This window comes from Vigna angularis, chromosome 2, assembly GCF_016808095.1.
Source record: "Vigna angularis cultivar LongXiaoDou No.4 chromosome 2, ASM1680809v1, whole genome shotgun sequence".
In the NCBI taxonomy this organism is placed as follows: domain Eukaryota; kingdom Viridiplantae; phylum Streptophyta; class Magnoliopsida; order Fabales; family Fabaceae; genus Vigna; species Vigna angularis.
The window spans coordinates 14,602,067-14,614,188 of record NC_068971.1 but is presented as its reverse complement, the minus strand read 5'-3'; the positions used below and the strand labels follow the sequence as shown (position 1 = coordinate 14,614,188).

Genomic DNA, 12,122 nt, shown 5'->3' with positions numbered 1-12,122 from the left:
ATCATGGCAAAATGGGCTTTTCGGTTGTACCCAATTAAGAGAAATTGAAAATAAATGTGACGTACAAAGAAATGTTTTAATCTTCAATGCAGGAGCTAACCCTGCCATTATGAATGTTTGAGTGGCGTTTGGTTTAAGTCCTTTAGTTTTGCCAATGCATCTATGATCCATCATTACTAGTAACATTTATTTCTTCCGTTTATAAAAGTAAAAACCTTAGAAATAAAACTTCACTTAGTTGAAATAATCACTAACATTGTATTTGAATTTCAGTTCAATTTCGCCACTTAAATGAAATTTAAAAACACTAAATTATTAAAAGTGAAACAGGTCAAATATGAATAAGCAAGAAAAGTTGACTTTGTTGAAAGTTGAGAAAGATAAATTGGTCATGGATTCAAGTGGTGTAATGTTATTAGTATTTTATTATATTCAACTAAGGTTGACAAAATCCTTAAAAAAAAAAAGTCCACAATAGAAACAAATAAGAACTTTGAAAGAATTAATGTTTCACATGCACCAAGTTTCGTGAGAATAAAAACTTGTTGTTATACAGTTTTAAAAAAAGAAAAGCATTGAAAGCTCACGATTTCAACTATACCACAATGATGAACTACATTTCAACAACAACATGAGCAACTCAAACAAATTCCAAATCCAATGATCCAATCTGAAGTTGTACCCAAATGGATGAAACAAGATTCTTCGTCTTCTCCCAAATAGAAATTGCTTCTCTTTCACTTCACTTCACTGTGCTATTTCTTCTGTGATCTCATTCTCTATCTTTTTGGCGGGAGTTGGACCCCACCAAATTAAAATCTCGTCCTCTTCTCCCATTTCTCTCATAAATACAATACTTGCTTTCTTTCTTAAGCCTCACCAAAAAATAAACTTTCTTCTGCATTTCCACTCTCCAACACTGTACTCAAAGCTCCGTACCAATTTCTTTCTCTTCCAGAACGGTGCCGTATAACGCATTCTAAATGACCGTTACACTCTTCATCTTTCTCCTCTTCTTCTTTCGCCCCGTCTTTGCTCTCTCCTCTGACGGCATCGCGCTTCTCACTCTAAAATCGGCGGTGGACGCCTTCTCCGCTGCCGCCTTCTCCAACTGGAACGACGCCGACGCCACCCCTTGTCGGTGGTCCGGCATCACGTGCGCCAACATCTCCGGCCAGCTGGAGCCGCGCGTCATCGGCGTCACGATCTCCGGCAGGGGCCTCCGTGGCTACCTCCCGTCGGAACTCGGCACGCTGCTCTACCTCCGTCGCCTCAATCTCCACACCAACGCCCTCCGCGGCGCCATCCCGGCGCATCTATTCAACGCTACCGCGCTCCACAGCGTCTTCCTCCACGGTAACAACCTCTCGGGCACCCTCCCTCCCTCTGTCTGCACCCTCCCTCGCCTCGAAAACCTCGACCTCTCCGATAACGCCCTCTCCGGCGCAGTGCCCGACACGCTCCGAAATTGTTCCCAGCTCCAGCGGCTAATACTAGCCCGCAACAAATTCTCCGGCGTGATTCCGGCGAGTCCCTGGCCAGAGCTGAAAAACCTTGTCCAGCTCGACCTGTCATCGAACCTTCTGGAAGGTTCGATCCCGGACGAACTCGGGGAGCTTAAAACACTAACTGGAACCTTAAACCTTTCGTTCAATCACTTATCTGGTAAAATTCCTAAATCTCTTGGGAATTTGCCTGTTACGGTGAGTTTCGATCTCCGGAACAATGATTTGAACGGCGAGATTCCCCAGACTGGGTCGTTTTCGAACCAGGGCCCCACTGCGTTTCTCAACAATCCGAACCTGTGTGGGTTTCCTTTGCAGAAACCATGCACAGGTTCAGCACCCAGCGAATTGGGGCGTGGTCCCAGTTCTCGTGGACCATCGGCGCACCGATCTGCGAAGGGGCTGAGTCCCGGTTTGATTATTTTGATCTCGGTGGCGGATGCGGCCGGGGTGGCCTTGATCGGGCTTGTGGGGGTGTATGTTTATTGGAAGAGGAAGGGCAAGTCCAATAGGTGTAGTTGCACTCTGAAGAGGAAGTTTGGTGGGGAGAACGAGAAAGCTAGTTTGTGTTGTTGGTGTAATGGGATGAAGAGTGATGATTCTGAAGTGGAGGAGGTGGAGAAGGAAGAGGGGGAGGGTGGGAAAGGGGAAGGGGATTTGGTGGCCATTGATAAGGGTTTTAACTTTGAACTTGATGAGTTGTTGAGGGCTTCTGCATATGTGTTGGGGAAGAGTGGGTTAGGGATTGTGTATAAGGTGGTCCTGGGGAATGGGGTGCCTGTGGCTGTGAGGAGATTGGGGGAGGGTGGGGAACAGAGGTATAAGGAGTTTGCTGCTGAGGTTCAAGCCATTGGCAAAGTGAAGCATCCCAACATTGTGAAGTTGAGAGCATATTATTGGGCTCCTGATGAGAAGCTTTTGATCAGTGATTTCATCTCCAATGGCAATTTGGCCACTGCCCTTAGAGGTGAGTGAGTTCTTTCACATTCTATCCATGTTTTCATTTTTGCCCTTTGTTTTGGATCATTGATTTTCTTTGTTGCATTCAATGACTAGGGGCTTTGATTTTTGGGGATTATTCCCAGATACACAGACAAAAATGTGATGTCTAGTAAATAGAGTTGCATAATAATAGTAATAAAAAAATAATGATAGCCGATAATAATTGGGTGAATTTTGATATTCGGCAACTCAAAATATAGAAGCTCGTTTTACTCAATTCCGTTTGATTATGTCAAATGAATTGTATTGTACCAAAAGAGTTTTTTTTTTTTAGAAAAAAACGAGTGAGAATTAATTAAGGCCTGACCATCTACCGTTCCAACCTCACTGACACATTGTTTCTTACAGAATTTGGTATTGTTGTTTTTTATTAATCCATATAATTTAATTAGAAATAAGTAAGTTTTTAGAAAATATTTAATATAGCACTATCACTAATTGGACTAATGAAAATATATTAATCAAAAGTGCAACACTAGCTTACTGCATTAGCAACTCTAGGCACTATTATTTATTACCCATCACAGTGTAATTTTTTTTATCACTAAGGGTGGAATATTTCCACTACTTAGGACTAATGATTGAGTTATTATTCTAGAAGCTGATATATAAGCCTGTGAACTTATTCCCGGGTTTTTTTTACTCCATTTTTTATTTTCACTGGTTAGAAGAGTCATTTAACTGTGCAAACGAGGTTCTGTCTGCATGTTATGTTCTGTGTTTTTCGCTGATTAGATTAATTATTGTCCTTCTTAATTTAGCCAGAAAAAAAAAATATCCATTTTGGAAAGGATTGTTATCAATATAAATTTAACATGTTTTTGTTCAGAGAAGTGGTAATATTGAAATACGCTTTCAGGGAAACATGAAACTATTTGGGTTTGGAGTTCTTCATTTTTGAGTTGTTTTGATATTGTGTGTGTTCGCTTTTTGCTAGGATACTAGAATTGTCGTTTCTGCTTTAGATTTGTGGGACAATGGGACCAAAATGGTAGGTTAACTGGTCCAAATGTGCAAATATTAAATTTTAACTTGTCTCGGTACAAATAATGAAATGACATTATATCTAATTTATTTGAGGCATAAGTGTATGGCTAGATCAGCACTTTGGTTAGATGTTTATTTATTATTGCTAAGGGGCGTTAGATCCAAGAAAGTGTTTGGTGAGAGCACAGTACTAATGTTAATGACATCGCTTTGGGGACATCCGACGAGAAAGTAAGACATTCACCATGTGTCTGGGAAATGTGATGGCAGTGGCACTCATGTTGGGGACCATGAGCTTCTAGACCTTTAGCTCACTCACATGGGCCACTTAACAAACCAAAACTTAATGTGGAAAAATTGCTCTTTCACAGTTTCAAGTCATTTCCTTAGTGCTGTGTGTGTCTGACTTCAGTTTTATTTTAGTTGTTTTTAACTCCTTTTTATACGCATACTTCCAGTTTCTCAGTTATCACAAACTCCGCAGACCGTATTTCTTAAAGTAAGCTCTGTACAGAGCCTTGTGTTTGTAGAATTGTAGGCCAGAAAGAACTCTCAAGTTTGCGCCACTTTTTGTGCCTTTACTTCATGCAGCTAAAATTGAACTTGTAGTTTTTTTTTTCTTTTCTTTTTATTGTAGCGGAACTTCCGTGGTGTTTTTGACTCCCAGTAGAAAAAGTAACTTTTCCTTGTTCCATTAATTTCTTTTTGGCTAAACTTTCTTGATTACCCAGTCCCTCCAGAGCTGTTTTCCTACTGTTTTGCAGTCTCTATTCTTCTAGGAAATTGTGAACACAGATTGATAATTTTTTGCTTAGAGAACAATCTGTAATATGGGATATAGATATATAGATAATCCAACCAATAATTCATAATTTTTTGTATTTGAAATTATTTTATAAATTTAGTAAGTTTTTAACTTAAGAGCGTCATGCAAACTTTCCGCCTCAAAGTCAATTCTAGTGGGTATATTTGAAATTATCTAGAAAAATATGTGAAATTGCTTTATGACCTTTCTCAAGAAAATATGTCAAGCTATATGAAGTTTGTATAAATTCCTTTTTGAATCAATACCATAAATTTATAACTGCAACAAAAAATAACATATAATCCGTTGCATTCTACACTAAATTTATAATCTTCTTCCCAATACAAAATTTCAGCTAAAAGCAGTTCATATTTACTCCGACTTATTTATGCAGGAAGAAATGGTCAACCACCACCGAATTTTTCATGGTCAACCAGACTAAGGATCATCAAAGGAACAGCCAGGGGATTGGCCTATCTCCATGAATGCAGTCCTAGAAAATTTGTTCATGGTGACATCAAACCCTCCAACATCCTCCTTGACGCGGACTTTCAACCACACATTTCTGATTTTGGTCTTAACAGACTGATCAGCATCACAGGCAACAACCCATCCTCTGGTGGCTTTATGGGAGGAGCTCTTTCGTACTTGAAGCCATCACAAACAGAGCGAACTAACAACTACAAAGCTCCAGAAGCTCGAGTTCCCGGTTGCAGACCCACCCAGAAATGGGATGTATATTCATTTGGAGTTGTATTACTTGAATTGCTAACTGGAAAGTCCCCAGATTCTTCTCTGGCAGCATCAACATCCATGGAAGTCCCTGATTTGGTGAGGTGGGTCAGGAAAGGGTTTGAACAAGAAAGTCCATTGTCTGAAATGGTCGATCCGTCAATGCTCCATGAAGTGCAAGCCAAGAAAGAAGTACTAGCTGTGTTTCATGTAGCACTACAATGCACTGAGGGAGACCCTGAGATCAGGTCTAGGATGAAAACCGTCTCTGAAAATCTAGAAAGAATTGGATCATAAAGTTCTAACGTTTACCAGCTGAAATAGTGCACCTGAGACTGGAATTTCCGTGATACTCAATGAAGATGCATTGGAACCCCATAATGCATTTTTTTCTGTGGTAGCACTGGAAAGTTTTTCTCTTGGGGGTATCAAGATGGTGCTGCAAATGCTTAGCTATCTCCAACTGCGCCCGCAGGCCCTACTGTGTTTTCACGTTAAAGCAATTTTTTGACGGCTATCCCCATCACAGGTCTCTTTATTCTTTTTCCGGCAAATCAAGTCACGTCGTATAAATATTTAAATTTTGTTCTGATCTCATTTTATCATGAGTCTGATCACAATAATTTGACAATATCATGCGTTATTTGGTTGGCAAGTTAGGATGCAATCATGTGTATAATAAAATTAATTCAGATCTCTGTTATCGAATGACAATCGATTTCACATTCTTCGGTGTTCTAAAGATTGACAGTACTCACAAATTTGCAAATTAGTTCCCTCATGTATGTATTAAAATGGGAGTGTTTTTGATAGAAATTAATCAAGTTTTACCAAGTCACCTTATTTATGGATTTTCTTTTGATTTAAGAGGTAATCATATTCTTTTTATTTGATGTAATAATCTATGAAGCCTATATAAAAACATTTACAAACATTCTGTAATGTAATAACAAATTATGAGTTAAGAAGTTATCTTTCGTATTTCATACTTCCGTGAGTGGAAACTTTGTTTTGGTATTATAATGTCTCATTGATATCAAAGTTGTATCTGGTTGCTATTGTGAGCCTAAAAGAGAGTGTGAATATACAAAAATATATATAGAGAAAAAAAATATCATGAGTGAGGAACAAGAGAGTTCTCATAGCCAAAAGAATATATATTACAAAGAGTGAGATATGACAATCAATTATGATGTTATATTTTGGTTACAAACTATATGGAAAACTTGATAAATTGATTATAATTATTGGGAGTTGTTGATGACTGCCCATTTAGAGGCTCATAATATCTGGAGCTTCATGGATTGGCTTATCAGATGAAGCTAGTGCATAAGGATTAGTTGGCTCTGTCACAAAATCCAAGTAGTAGACCATTGCATTTTTTTGTAAAATTGTGAATTGAAAAACTGCTAAAATTGTGAGACACTTTAAAATTATCATACAAAGGAAAGACACAAAAGTTGAAGTTGCAATCTTTACATAGAGATTAAGATAAATGTGAGATGTCCAACTCAAAAAGTGTTGAACAATATTTCACCCGTATTACCGACCTTGTTAATAAGATGAGTGTATATGGAATGTATCAGACAAAAAGGTGGTGGAAAAATTTTTAGTACATACCTTTTCAATTAAATATGATCCTGTGGTGGCTACAATATTAAATTTTTAGTCCCACAATACAAATTTTTAGTAAACACCTTTTTCAAAGTGTCTACAATAATAAAGTTCCACAATACAAATTTTTAGTAAATACCTTTTCAAAGTGTCTACAATAATAAAATCCCACAATACAAATTGAAAATCAAGTATGAAAAATACTAAAAAAAACAAAAAGGATAAGTGAAGAAAAGAATTAGGTGAACTTCCATATTATAACGAAGGACATGTAGACTCTTATTAAAAAAAGTATGGGACAAAATAAGACACGGTCTATGTGGGTTAATGACATGATAGTCATATTTGGTTTGTATAGTTTACATTGATTTAAATTCCTAAAATCCAACATTATTAAAATAATATATTGTAAATCCAATATTATCAACACAACATATTGTAAGCAACAGGTATATTCACATTTCTTCTCTAGTTTTATAATCCATATAAGAGTAGTTTTTTTATTCGCATTTCAATCACACTCATTTTTATTTTCAATCGGTTTGTATTTATAAATTATAAAAATTATAAATATAACTTATTTTAAGAAATGGGTTTATAAACAATATTATTTATACCAATTTAATTAAATAAAAATTTATTTTATAAAATTCTTGTGTTGGTCGTGAGCTGATCCATAAACTCGTGCAACAAATATTATGTGAGACATACTAAAGAAATTAGTCTGTATTTCTTATGTTAGGTGGTCGAGTTGGCCTGTTTTTTGTAAACTAAATATAAGATGAGTCAAAACTACCTATATTGTCATTCCTAATTATAGTAGAATCTATTCAAATAGAAGTTGTGATAATTTTAATAATAAAGAAAGAGGTCATGATAATTTTAGAAGAAGAGGATGTAGGAATTTCACTCGAGAGATAATAATTACAAATTGTCTACTTGAGAAAAAAATGATCATAAATCTTGGTCCTCTAATTGTAGAGGAGGTAGAGGTAGATTTTATCAAAAGATAATAATTTTAATTGCTTTTGTTGTGGAAGTTTGACCACAAAGCAACAAATGGTAGAATTTGAGAAGTTAACATTGCAGAAAACTAGTTCAAAAATATTGGTGAGAATTTGAACAATCCACAAAGTTTATTTTTGGCTAGTAACAATCTTTATAAGATGAAAATATTTAGTATTTATATATTGGTTATAATAATCATACATGTTGAATAAAGGAATTATTTTCTTTTATAGAGAATTGGTAAAGTCTATAGTAAAATTTGGCAACAATACCGATATTTGATTTTGTGGAAAGGTAGAATCATAATTAAATTGTAGGATGGTACTCAAAATTTTATCTCTAGTGTTTTTTATGTTCCTAATCTTCATGACAACCTACTAAGTATGGGGTAACTATCATATAAAGGCTATAACATGGATATTGCACATTAATTGACAAGAACATAAGGTTTATTGCTAAAGTAAAATTGACTCTAAATCGTTTATTCCCTTTGAAAACTCAACATGAAAAATATCCTTGTTTGGGTTCTATCATAACAAATAATGATTGGTTATGGCATATGTATTTTGGACACTCATTTTTCTGAATTGAATGTTTTTATCAAAGGAATGATATTCTTTTACCAAATCAACTAAGAAAGTGATTAAAAGAAAAGGATTGTAAGTAAGTTGTTGGAGAAAGTCAGTGTCCCTTGTCTTACAATGGCACAAGAAAATGTCCTATTGATTGAGAACACTTTTTTCTTTTTCTGAAATCTTGTTAAATCTTTAGAATTAGTTGAGCATGGTAAGCATAGAATTGCTCCATGCTTTAGCTTCTTTATTAACCTTTTTCCCACCTCTTCACAAAATATTCTTCAACTCTCATTTCCACATCTTCTCATCATCCTCTCATCCTAGTACTACTGTCACTTTTGCTCACATATGTCAATTTATAGATAAGTTAGTTTGTAAGAAATATTCATATAATTATTTTTAATTTGTAAATAAACTAAATTTAACATGTAGAGACTTATTTTATTTTTTAAAAATGTTCTTAGAAAGATGCTAGAATTGGTAGAATTTGCAATTTGCAATGACCTAAAGGAATAAAATAAATTAACTTTGTCATTATAATTTTGAGACAAGGTAAATGTTGTTGATGTTGAATTTAATGTGAAGTATATTTATAACAAATGCATGAGTATTTTGGAATTGAGTCTAGATCGTTTTGAAGTTTTAAAAGATGATTATGTCTCTATGAAAGATGTCATGTGGTGTGTTGACTAATGAAACACATATATCATAAATAAATACTATCAAATTTATTGAAATTTTTATAAAATGGTGATAAAACTTTAAAAAATAAGTAAATTTACCATTAATTTCTTTTATGGTGTTTTGGTGCCTGCAATTATCATATATATATATGAGATTATGATGAGCACTAGTGAGACAACTAAGTATAGATTAGATTTCTATATACTTGTGTATTTTAGAGATCCTCTTAGTAATGTAATAATTATGTTTTCTATGATAAAAAATTATAGGAAGACTAATCGTTTTGGAATGTTACACTTCATACTCACACCATAGAGCTTCGGCTTTATATTGAGGAACCCATTTAAAATGATGCAGCATATTCAAATTTTATTTCATTTGATCTTTGACTAAGAGTCAGACATAATTTTACTATGTCTAATAGAGATGCAATCGATGAATATTAGAAAATGTTGGAGTATTAATAATTTACTGTTGATCGAAAGGTTGCTTTATATGCAATTCCTGGATTTGTGGTCCATGAGGTAACCTCCAAGTTTATCTTCCATGCACAATTTCAATATTTCTTAGATAACTGTTTGATTCTAACCCACGGTTATATTTTAATTTCATGGTATTAGTTCAAGATTTGAATATAGTAACTGTTTTGTTTATATTGTTATTAGCTTTTCCACTTCTGTTCATGGGCATCGGGCATCTACTCATATTATGATAGTAACGTGCTAAGCTTTTAAAGCAAGTGACGAAGGATAATCTTGATGGAAAATTTTCATTTAGGGACTTTGAGAAGATTGCTCTCCATATAAAAAATGTAAGTATTTACATGTTAGTATATCTATGAGGAAATATAATATCATTTTGCATTTTCCTTAATATGTTTTTCACAAAAATAGTAGTATTTTGCTTAGTCTAAGAAAGCATGATTGTGTAATTGTAGTCAACAAGAAACCTTATTTGTGAAATGAAATTAATTGGATGACATTTCTTACCCATTTCGGTTTTTGATCTTCTTCGATACTGATGAAAATAAACTCTCAGAATTTAAAACTTTAAAATGAGAAATTTGTTTTCTTTAAATGCTTATATAGCCATTGAATATTAAAAAATCCCTCTTATCAATTATTAGATTTATGAATGAGTTTAATGATTAACATATAATACTAATTATTATATTTATGAAAATGAGTTTAATGCTTATGAATATGAGATCTAAGGATGGGTATCATACTTTTATATCCGTTATGTTATGAAGAAATTATATCCGTTATATATCCCGATGCATTGGATGGGCTAAAAAATCTGAGAATTGTATATGAATGTCGACAAATTTTCAGGTAGAAAATATCTTCCTGGAGGAGAACAACTTTGAGGGAAGCATCCCTTCCAAGCTCAGTAGCAGTAGCAACCACATTCACAGAAGAAGCTACAAAAAAGTATGAATCGAAAACATCATTAAACAATGCAAAAAAAGATAAAACAGTGGGTGGTCTAAGTAAGCTGGGCTCACTGAGCATACAGGGCCATGAATACAGCAGTCTGCTATCCCTCCACTGTCGGGAGAGGGAGGTTTTCGCTGCTCTGTGAAACCAGCCTTACGCATTGCCATCCACTTTAGGACTCAAGAGACCCAAGCCTTCGCTCAGGACCCGTGGGTCAGCTCTCAACTTGGAGTGGGCAGACCAGCATTTTGCAATCAAAGCCCAACCCAGTGAAACCACAGTATTATCCCACCACCGTAATGCCCTCACTTGAGTTACAAGCTGGCGTTACCCAACTCAGCGAACTGATGTTCTTGTCAGACATTTATAAAGACTTGGTTTATTTGTGTTTTGGCCAATGTGGGATTTGTATTTTTTTCATGATAGAAACGGTAATTCAACATTGATCATGTAACTCATTAGTGTCTAATAGAAGTTTATGCTCAATATTGCTTTGTTGTATGTCCTTTTGTGTATGTAACTCTTTAGTATTCCTTGAAAACTTGATAAGCTATGGGATTCGCATCAAGTGCAGCTATTCAATGGCAAGAGTAATATAGCATTGGTCTTGCATATACAAACTGAAAGCTTGGTCGGTGAAATTGACAGTTAACTCTAAACAGTTTTAGCCAGGACAGGACTACAGATCCTTGCAAATGATACAACGATCAGATATGAGTCTAGCTACCACACATCCATCTTCAATCTTCAAATTCCTACTTTTTTTTCCCTTTGTTTTATCTAATTTCTTTTTTTAATATGGCTTTCATAGAAACATACCGATAAAACAAATTAAGATATATAACAAAACATAATAAAGATCTGTATTTAGCGGACACATGTTACACTCAAATATAACTATTTTCTCTATATAATTATGTAACCACTATTAATTTTCATATAACCGTTCCATTCCATTTTTTATTTGTTTTAATATCTCTTACATAATATATTAAGTGTTTAATTTTTTTAATTGTAATATTTAATAATTACTCAAATTATTTTTAATATTTTCAAAATACAAAGATAAAGATATAACAACACTTGTATTTTCAATAGTAATGTAATAAGATTCCTTCCTTTTTTTTCTAAGTTTACTCTTAAATGTAAATATATCCATCTCTTCTGCAACTCTTCCATTCTACTTCTATTTTTAGTATATTTTACATTAAATAAATATTTTTTTTAAATATATTGAACTTATATTAACAGTAATATTTATTTTTTTAGAATTAAAAAAATGCAAATATATTTCAGGTATGAATTTTCTATAGCATAGAAATATTAAAACATTAACATTTTCTCTAGCACAGAGATGTTAAAACATTGACATTAACGTTCTCCATCATCACTAGTCAAGAGTTTTAGTCTTAGGATTTTGTGTTTGCTTATTTGTTTGTTTGTTTTGATTTCCTATGATGTTCAAACTGCTCATGTCTTTCTTTATGCTCATATTGTAATTCCTCTTTCATGAATAAAATGCCTTCTTGTTCTAGTGCTTACATTCTTTTAGTAAGGGGGAGCTCATATTAAGGGGAGCATTTTTATTAATCTTTTTGCTTATGATCAAAAAGGAGGGAGAAGAATCAACTTCTAGTAAAGTGTAGTTGTTGCTAACCTGTTTTAGTTGTCTGTTAGTTTGTATTTTATGCAGATAAACCAAAGTTGCTTTTAAACAAGTAATTTTTTATCATCATAAAAAAGAGGGAGATTGTTATCAATGAGGAGCATT

General features: G+C 34.2%; 1 protein-coding gene across 1 annotated transcript; it reads left to right on the top strand.

Moving 5' to 3' along the window:
* The first annotated feature begins 519 nt into the window (after positions 1 to 519).
* Positions 520 to 5,756, top strand: LOC108329471 (receptor protein kinase-like protein ZAR1). Its single transcript, XM_017563684.2, has 2 exons — positions 520 to 2,472; positions 4,694 to 5,756. Exons 1-2 carry the CDS (start codon positions 984 to 986, stop codon positions 5,326 to 5,328), a joined length of 2,124 nt encoding a protein of 707 aa, XP_017419173.1. The 5' UTR covers positions 520 to 983; the 3' UTR covers positions 5,329 to 5,756.
* The last annotated feature ends 6,366 nt before the right edge of the window (positions 5,757 to 12,122 follow it).

What these genes read in the sequence shown, in the direction of transcription:
- LOC108329471 (XM_017563684.2), top strand. Translation starts at nt 984, where the DNA reads ATGACCGTTACACTCTTCATCTTTCTCCTCTTCTTCTTTCGCCCCGTC. An exon ending in TTTGGCCACTGCCCTTAGAG is followed by an intron (nt 2,473 to 4,693) that starts GTGAGTGAGTTC and finishes TTATTTATGCAG; the next exon opens with GAAGAAATGGTCAACCACCA.